General features: G+C 44.5%; 1 protein-coding gene across 1 annotated transcript in view; it reads right to left on the bottom strand.

Annotated features, from left to right (window-relative positions):
- rnmt (RNA (guanine-7-) methyltransferase) overlaps window positions 1-10,045 on the bottom strand; it is a 34,268-nt gene that overhangs the window by 19,807 nt on the left and 4,416 nt on the right. The window contains exons 7-8 of the mRNA XM_070446584.1: window positions 7,692-7,856; window positions 5,732-5,849 (exon numbers count right to left, since the gene is read on the bottom strand). Of these exons, the coding sequence (XP_070302685.1) occupies window positions 5,732-5,849; window positions 7,692-7,856 (283 nt within the window). The remainder of the gene's footprint in view (window positions 1-5,731; window positions 5,850-7,691; window positions 7,857-10,045) is intronic.

Here is a 10,045-nt window from a genome sequence, read left to right as displayed (position 1 = left end):
ACAACATATAGCTATCCCTGCCACTGTCTTGTGGTAAAAAGTGTGAGGGATGGGCTGGAGAATAGTAACCACAAAAATGAATAGACATCATGTATGGATTCAAGGCTGATCATCCATGAGATCAAACGTATAGTTTAACCATGTTTTAGGGCTATAGAGTGTTTAAAATGTCATTATTTACCTTAGAGAAAACAAGGTAGTATTTGGGTTCTGATGGGGTATCGACAGTTGAACTAATCTCATAGGAAATTTATAAGTTATTATTCTTCAAGAATCAATGTTATATCATTATTTAACATTCCAAACTGGATTTAAATCACGGACACCCTTAATAAAGTAATTCACAAATTTTGTCATGGATAGATAAACACGTGCTGTTTTAAAGCAATTTCCTGCAATTTGTACACTTGCATGTTCTTATGCGTCTGAGTGACTCAAACATTATCATTAAATCAAGTGATGCCATGAAATGTTGTTTTAGACTCCCCTGACTGTCTAGTTTATTTTGGTGATTGTTAGTTCTTGAAGATGATCTTATTGAAAAACATATTGTTCCGTTATCTTTTCTACATACTTTTGTGGTTTAAGTTTTACACTGAAAACACTGCATCTAAAAAATGTATTTTAGTCATGGAGTTGTGCTTTTCAATGATAAATAACTAGTCGCAAGAACATTCATTCTCTTCGCAGCGCAGCCTGACTTGGGCTGTCAGCCTTCTCCTTGCTGAGTGATCATAGTCATAAGGTTGCTGAGGTATGACTTGTTCTTGTTTCTGTCGGGAAAGATGACACAACAACAATAATTACAGCAATTCATTGAGCCAGGTTGAGTGAGTCACAACTTGTTGCCGTAGACTCAGCGAGTCTGTAATAAACTCCGATACATAAAGAGCTTGTCCTTGGTTACTGCTGTTAAGAAACACCTTCTTCTCTGCGGAGGTTCTAAACAAGACATGATCAACTTTGAAGGCCTGTCGCTCCGGGCTAGTGAAGACTTATATCTTGTTTTCCTATGCACACAGACACATCCGATCTGAAGACGGTCTAATCCTCACTGTAAAAACTATGGGACATCAGGAAACAATCCTGGTTCATCAAAATCATAAAGTTTGCTTAATAAATTAATGTGACCTTGCACTTGCACTTCATCTAAAGGTACAGCTTTTCTGTCCAGTTGCATTGGACATGTGTTGCCTTCACTTCATAATCATTAACAGAGGTCATGGCTGTCTGTACCTGACGAGTCATATCATTAACCAGAGGTACTGGTGTGTCTGTTACTAGAGAGTCATATCATTAACGAGAGGTACTGGCTGTGTCGTGACCTGAGAGCACTATCATTAACAGAGTACTGGTGTGTCTGTACCAGAGTGTCATAGTCATTATACAAGGTACTGGTGTGTCTGTAGCCAGAGAGAGTCATATCATTCACAGAGGTACATGTCTTGTCGTGTCTGTACTGAGAGTCATCATCATGATCAAGGATACGGTGTGTCTGCCTACCAGAAGTGTCACTATCATACAGAGGTACTGTTGTTGCTGTACCTATAGAGTGTCATTCTTAACAAGGTACTGTGTGTCTGTTAGCCTAAGTCATATCATTACAGGAGGTACTGCGTGGGCTGTACCAAAGAGAGTCATACATTCACAGAGGTATCTTGTTTTTGTTTTGTTTTTTTTTTTTCTGGTTCGTGCCCGAGAGCTATCATTACATAACACACTAACAAGCGTTCCAACTAATTAGTCTGCATCAAATGACATGCAGACACCACTATGGGCTAAAGGCCAATTTAGCACACTCTAGTAGGCTACGGGTCAGTGTAGTGTTTGGACTCTAGCTAGTGCTAACGGGGTCAGGTAGTGTGGACTCTAGCTAGTGCTAACGGTCAGGTAAGTGTGGACTCTAGCTAGTGCTAACGGGGTCAGGTAGTGTGGACTCTAGCTAGTGCTAACGGTCAGTAGTGTGACTCTAGGCTAGCTAACGGTGTCAGGTAGTGTGGACTCTAGCTAGTGCTAACGGGTTCAGGTAGTGTGGACTCTAGCTAGTGCTAACGGTCAGGTAGTGTGGAACTCTAGCTAGTGCCTAACGGGGTCAGGTAGTGTGGACTCTAGCTAGTGCTAACGGGGTCAGGTATGTGGACTCTAGCTAGTGCTAAGGTCAGGTAGTGTGGACTAGCTAGTGTTAACGAGTCAGGTGTTGGACTCGCTAGTGCTAACGGAGTCAGTAGTGTGGACTCTAGTAGTGCTAACGAGTCAGGTAGTGTGGACTCTAGCTAGTGCTAACCGGAGTCAGGTAAGTGTGGATCTAGCTAGTTGCTAACGGAGTCAGGGTCAAGTGGGGACTCCTAGTCTAGTCTCTAGACGTGTCATGTGCTCCTACGTGCACCGGGGTCAGTAGGTGTGGATTCTAGCTATGTAACGGGGTCAGGTAGTGTGGAGCTCATAGCTAGGCTAAACGGAGTCAGCGGTAGTGGTGGACTCTACTAGTGCTAACGGGGGTCAGTAGTGGTGACTACTAGTGCTAGGCGTAAGTGTGGGACTCATATCACGGGTCAGGTAGTGTGGACTCTAGCTATGCTAACGGGGCGTAGTGTGGGACTCTAGCTAGTGCTAACTGGGTCAGGTAGTGTGGGACCTGCTAGGCTAACGAGTCAGTAACTCAGTAGTGCTAAGGGTAGTAGTGTGACTCTAGCTAGGTGTAAACGGGTCAGCTTAGTGTGGACTCTAGTAGTGCTAAGCGGGTCATGGTAGTGGCTGGACTACTAGCTAGTCGCTAAGCGGTCAGGTGAGTGTGGACTCTAGCTCTAGTGCTAACGGTCCAGCTGTCTCATGGTGCAACGTGTATGTGTGACTGTACCTAGTGCTAACAGGAGTCAGGTAGTGTGGACTCTAGCTAGTTGCCTAACGGGGTCCGAGCGTAGTGTGGACTATAGCTAGTGCGTATCGGGGTCAGTTATGTGTGACTCAGTCTAGTGCTAACGGATCGTCAGGTAGTTGACTCTAGCTAGTGCTAACGGGTAGGTAGTGGGACTCTAGCTAACGGTCTGTGGGAATCTAGTGTCTAACGGGGTCCAGGTAGTGTGACTCTAGCTATGCTAACGGGTCAGGTAGTGTGGACTCTGACTATGCTACGAAGGTCAGGGTAGTGTGGGACTCTAGCAGTGAACGGAGGTCAGGTAGTGTGGACCTAGCTAGTGGCTAACGGAGGTCAGGTAGTGGTGGACTTATGCTATCTAACGGGGTCAGCTAGTGTGGACAGCTAGCTAAGAGCTAGTGGCTAGATGCCGGCGACTAGTACGTGTGGGAACTCTAGCTTAGTGCTACCGGGTCAGGTAGTGTGAGACTCTAGCTAAGTGCTAACGGGTCAAGGTAGCGGGACTCTAGCTAGTGCTTAACGGAGTTCAGTAGTGTGCGGTCTAGCCTCAGGCTAAGCGAGGTCCTAGGTAGTGTGGCTCTAGTTAGTGTAAGGAGGGTCAGTAGTGTTGGACTCTAGCTAGTGCTGAACGAAGGTCAGGTATGGTGGACTCTAGTAGTGCTAACGGAGGCTCACGGTCTAGTGTGGACTTCTAGCTATGCAAGGGTTAGGTACTGTGCTGGACTCTAGCATAGTGCTTAAGCGGGGTCGGTAGTTGTGAGACTCTAGCCTAGTGTAACCGGGGTCATGGTATGGGTGCGACTCTAGAGCTGGTGGGGTAAGCACAAGAGTTCGAGAGTTAGGTGTGACTGCTAGCTAGTAGCTACGCGAGTCAGGTTAGTGTGGACTCTAGCTATGTGCTAAGGGTCAGGTGTGTGGACTCTCGCTAGTGAACCGAGTCAGGTAGGTGGACTCTAGCTAGTGCTAACGAGTCAGGTAGTGTGACTTTCCTAGCCTATTGCTAAGGGCAGGATTTGTGGACTCTAGCTAGTGCTAACGGTAGTCAGGAGTGTTGACTTGATGCAGAGTACACTTTACAATCACAGGGAAAGCAAAGAAGGGATATCTAAGCACAAATGAACATACACTTTAGAAACCGTCGAGGCAATCTGAATTCCCCCCTGCAGACGATTTAATACTTGTCTGAATACAATAGACTTCTTTGCACAGATCCTGGTCCTCTTTCTGTTCATTGATTTAAGGTCCAGGTACCTGATTCATACATATTGATGTTCACTGACCGGTCAAATGGTTTTACGAATCCTACTTATGTCCAGTGTTTTGTTCGTGTATTTTACATTTCTACTCTTGTAGAAGAATAGTGAGACATAACTATGAAATAACACATATGGATAGCCAGGTGTTACCGCAAAAAATAGTCACGCAAAATCATAAAATGAGATATATATGAGATGTGATTTTACAGCTTTGGCACAATCTTCGGCATTGCGTAGACCAACTTCCGATTAGGGTAGTCACCTGGATATGATCTCACTTAGCAGGTGTGCTTGTGAAAAGTTAAGTTGGAAGTCTTTCCTCTAAATGCGTTTGAGCCAATCAGGGTTGTGATAAGGTAGGGGGTGTATAAAGAAGATGGGTCTATTTGCGTAAAATTATGTATGACAAAACAGTCTCAAATAAGCAAGATGAGATAGGAAACAGGTTCCATGGATTGACTGGCTTAGGGCGACATGAATCATGGAATCGTGGAGAGGAATTTTCCAAAAACGTTGAGAAGTTTCTTCAAGTGCAGTCGCAAGAACCATCAAGCGCTATGTGATGAAACTGGCTCTCGATGAGGGACCAGCATAGTGGAAAAGGAAGTACCCAGATTACTCTGCTGCAGCGGATAAGGTGTCATTAGTTACCTAACCTCAGAGAGTTGCATGCCAGAGGATAGACGCTCACAAAGTGTTCAAGTAACGGACACATCCAGCATCAACTGGTTCAGAGGAGACACTGACTCAGGCCTTCTATGGATATTGGACAATTTGGGCTGGCAGAAGAACGCACGTATCTAAAGGACACCAAGTGAAGGAAGGATGACGCTGTCTTGGTGTTTGCTTGGGCCAAGAAACACCAGRAATGGATATTAGACCAGTGGAAATCTGTCCATTGGTCTGATGAGTCCAAATTTCGGATTTGATTCCAACCGCCGTGTCTTTGTGAGAAGCAGAGAAGGTGAACTGATGATCTCCACATGTGTGGTTCCCACCGTGAAACACGGAGGAGGAGGTGTGATGGTGCTTTGCTGGTGATACTGTCAGTGATTCATTTAGAATTCAAGGCACTTAACCAGCATGGTTACCACAGRATTCTGCAGCGACACGCCATCCCATCTGGTTTGCGATTAGTAGGACTATCATTTGTTTTTCAACAGGACAATGAGCCAACACACCTCCAGGCTGTGTAAGGGCTATTTRACCAAGAAGGAGAGTGATGGAGTGCTGCATCAGATGACCTGGCCTCAACCCAATTGAGATGGTTTGGGATGAGTTGGACCGCAGAGTGAAGGAAAAGCAGCCAACAAGTGCTCAGCATATGTGGGAACTCCTTCAAGACTATTAGAAAAGCATTCCAGGTGAAGCTGGTTGAGAGAATGCCAAGTGTGTGCAAAGCTGTCAAGGCAAAAAGGTGGCTACTTTGAAGAATCTCAAATATATTTTCATTTGTTTAACAGTTTTTTTTGGTTACTAAATGATTTCATAGTTTTGATGTCTCTATTATTTTACAATGTAGAAAATAGTCAAAGTAAAGAAAAACCCATGAATGAGTAGGTGTCCAACGTTTGGACTGGTAGTGTATACTGATCCCCACCTCCAGGGCTTGCATCCTCTGCATCAGCATCTTGTGCTGGTCGTTCTTTATGTGCTCCTCAAAGAACTGGGAGAACGTCTTCTTAAACACCAGACGCATGTTGTACTTCTTGGCCATCCTGTCAATAGAAAACACTAGTTTAGCTCTCTGGTAATATAAAGTATATTTACAAGAATCTGAGACATTGTGACACTTCACCTTGGGATCATAACATAGAACAACTATAAAATGTATTTACCTTTGAATACAAAGATGTTATCAATGAAACCATTCTGTTTGTGAGGTAAAGTTTTGCCAGATGCATGACTGATTCCATGTCATGCTTTGTCCACCATCTTTTGGTATCTTCTAATATTACAATATGACTAAAATACCAAGTCAAGACAGTTCCCCGCCTTCCTACAAATTGTTAAAAACAAATGTTATGCCCAGGGGTTGGAACCGGTTACCAGTTCAGGGAACAGAACAGAAAACCGGAAAATAAAATGTTTAGGGAGTGAAACAGAACCTGGAATGAAAGTCATCCATACTGATATTTTAAAAGCATGGGAACCTGTTAACACCGATATTTTAAAGCATGGGAACCTGTTAACACCGATATTTTAAAAGCATGGGAACCTGTTAACACCGATATTTTTAAAAGCATGGGAACCTGTTAACACCGATATTTTTAAAAGCATGGGAACCTGTTAACACCGATATTTTAAAAGCATGGAACCTGTTAACACCGATATTTTAAAAGCATGGGAACCTGTTAATACACTAGGCTACGCTGATAGGGAGAGATTTTTAATTAGCTAGAGAAGAATGGATTCACTTTTTCAATGTTTAGTTAAAGATACTATAGGCCTAGTTCACATTTCACGTTGGATTTTTAACTACAAAAGGTAGAGTGGTTTTAAATCTGGTGCCGCTCTTCTTACACAAGCTTGTTAGATAAGCTTATATCTTGTTAGCCAGCTATATCTTGTTTAGCCAGCATATCTTGTTAGAGCTATAGCTGATTAGCCAGCTATACTTTGTTAGCCAACTATATCTTGTTAGCCAGCTATATCTTGTTACTGCTATATCGTTTGTTAGATAGCTATATCTTGTTAGCCAGCTTTATCTTGTTAGCCAGCTTATATCTTGTTAGCGAGCTATATTTTAGCCAGCTATATCTTGTTAGCAGCTATATCTTGTTAGCCAGCTATAAAATCCTTGTTAGCCAGCTGATACTCCTTGCTTTAGCCACGCTTATCTTGTTAGCAGCTTCTTATCTTGTAGCCAGCCCATATATCTTGTTAGCCAGCTATATCTTGTTAGCCAGCTTATATCTTGTTAGCCAGCTATATCTTGTTAGCCAGCTATATCCCTTGTTAGCCCTATATCTTGGTTAGCCAGCTATATCTTGTTAGCCAGCTATATCTTGTTAGCCAGCTTATATCTTGTTAGCCAGCTATATCTTGTTAGCCAGCTATATCTTGTTAGCCAGCTATATCTTGTTAGCTAGCTAGCTCAAAGGACATTCAAAGTTCCTCCATAGAAGCTGCTCCTCTGTAGGTCCTAATTCAGATAATGCATGTCATAACATGCCCAGCGCGTCAAGCCTCCTCCTCAACACGTTCTCACTCTCTCCCCATCCGCAAAGTTTCAGTCGCATCTTGCGCCATAGGCTACACTTCTGTCCAACACACATGTAAACAACTAGCTTGCCTTCTCTATCCGCACTGATTGGTGAAGTAATTTAATGAGGTAAATGTAAAAAACGTACAAATGTAAAAGTACTTTTTTGGGGGGTTCGAACAGGTCCAGAACTTTATTTTGCTGGTCGGAACAGTGTAATGGAACAAACAGAATAGTGGTTCTGCTCAGAACGAAACGATTGGAAATTAATTTCAGTCCCAACCCCTGGTAATGACATCTACTTCTAGTTCCACAAGCAGGTGGATTCACTTGACCAAAATATCACAACACTTACTCTTCAAACAGAGGGAAATAAACCAGGAACTCTGGGACATTGACCACCCCCTCCAGATTAAAGTCATACTGACAACCGAACAGAGGGTAGTCTCCCTTCTTCTGAAACGTCACGCTGAACACGTCGTTACCAAAGGAGTTGGAGTCTAAGGTTTCCACACGCTTCCTGAAGAGGAAAAGAACACAAGCTATCAGGTCTATATATCATGTCATCAAGCCACTGACAGTAACCATCAGACCAGTGACTATGAAGTATCTACTAACACCAGTACATATGTCTAGTGACTATGAAGTAATCGTATAACACGTCCGCTATGTCTGGTGACTATGAAGTATCTAATAACACCAGTACGATAGTGGTCTGGTGACTAGAAGTATCTACTAACCCCAGGTAGCTATATGTCTGGTGACTAGATGAAGGTATCTACTAACACCAGTACAGTATGTCTAGTGGGACTATGAAGTATCTAATAACACCAGTAATAATGTCTGGTGACTATGAAGTATCTTACTAACACCACCGTTACATATGTCTAGGTGACTATGAAGTATCTACTAACACCAGTACATATGTCTGGTGACTATGAAGTATCTACTAACACCATAATATGTCTAGTGAACTATGAAGTATCTAATTAACACCAGAGTACAGTATATAGTCATAGTGACTACAACTAGAAGTATCTACTAACACCAGTACATATGTCTGGTGACTATGAAGTATCTACTAACACCAGTACATATGTCTAGTGACTATGAAGTATCTAACTTACACCAGTCATATGATCTGGTGTGGTCCTATGAAGTTATCTCCTGGTCTCAGCTCCAGGCCGTTCTTCAACATCAGGCGCCTGCTGCTGGCGTCTCAAAGAGAGTAGTGGTAACACAAACTGACAGCTGGTCACATCAAACTCCTATAGGAATCCTTCAGCTTCGTTTGTCACGCAGCTCCTGAAAAAGAAGGGAAACAGATTAAATACCACAATGCACGTTGTGGTATTGAGAGGTTGGAAGAATGTTGTGGAATATGAATGGCGCCTCTATCTAGGTAAGTGACACAGTGCCTCTAACACTAGGGTTAAAGTGCACACGGTGCCTCTTACAACAGGCAATGTGACACGTGTGCCCTCTAGCACTAGGCAATGTGCGACAGCGGGGGCCTCTAGCAACTAGGCAATGTGACAGCGGGGCCTCTACTGACACTAGGCAATGTGCCACGGGGCCTCTTACACTAGGCAATGTGGCACGGGGCCTCTACACGGCAATGTGACACGGGGCCTCTACCACTAGGCAATGTGACACGGGGCCTCTACACTAGGCAATGCTGGAACGGGGCTCTAAACACTAGGCCAATGTGACACGGGCGCTTTCTCTAGCAACTCAGGCAATGTGACACGGGGCTCTACACTAGGGCAAGTGAACACGGGGCCTCTACACTAGGCAATGATGACACGGGCCCTCTAACTAGCCATGTGACACGGGGCCTCTTACACTAGGCAAGTGTGCACGGGGGCTCTCTACATAAGGCAATGTGCACGGGCCTCTACAGCTAGGCAAATGTGACACGGGGCCTCTAGCACTAGCATGGAGGCCTTAAATGTGACACGGGCTCTAACTCGGCGTACACGGGGCCTCTACACTAGGCAATGTGACACGGGGGCTCTACACTGGCAATGTGACAGGGGCAGCATAGGATGTACCGCGTCTACACTAGGGGCAATGTGACAACGGGGCCCTCTAACACTAGGCATGTGCACACGGGGCCAGTCTACACTGGCAATGTGACAACGGGGCCTCTACAACTAGGCAATGTGACACGGGCCCTCTAACACTAGGCGCATGTGACACCGGGGCCTCTAACACAGGCAATGTGACACGGGGGCCTCTGAACTAGGCAATGTGACAGGGCCTCTACACTAGGCAAATGTGACACGGGGCTACTGCATGTACAGGCCTCTGACTAGGCAATGTACACGACTAGGATGTGACACGGGGCCGTCTAACCTAGCAAATGGACAGGGCCAACGAATGTGGACACGGTGCCTCCACAACAGGCAATCTGACCACGGTGCCTCTACCTAGGCAATGTGACACGGTGGCAATCTGTTCCACTGGGCCTCATAGGATAAATGTATGAGTGAACAGTTACATTTTTAGGCAATGCTAATTTCTTGCACACACGAACATTGGTGAGTATTCAGATTTTCTAATTTTTCAGACAAAACCAAAGTTACAACCGTGTTGTATGATGTAGAGAGAGGGGTGTGTCTGTGTGTACCTTGGTACGTCGGCTGTGATGACCTCCGCAGAGAAGATACGTTCTTAGGATGACCCCTCTTTCTAGCCTCATAAACC

Source organism: Salvelinus sp. IW2-2015, linkage group LG14 (genome assembly GCF_002910315.2).
Source record: "Salvelinus sp. IW2-2015 linkage group LG14, ASM291031v2, whole genome shotgun sequence".
Taxonomy (NCBI): domain Eukaryota; kingdom Metazoa; phylum Chordata; class Actinopteri; order Salmoniformes; family Salmonidae; genus Salvelinus; species Salvelinus sp. IW2-2015.
Note: the sequence above shows the minus strand (reverse complement) of the source record. Positions and strands in the feature narration are given on the sequence as shown.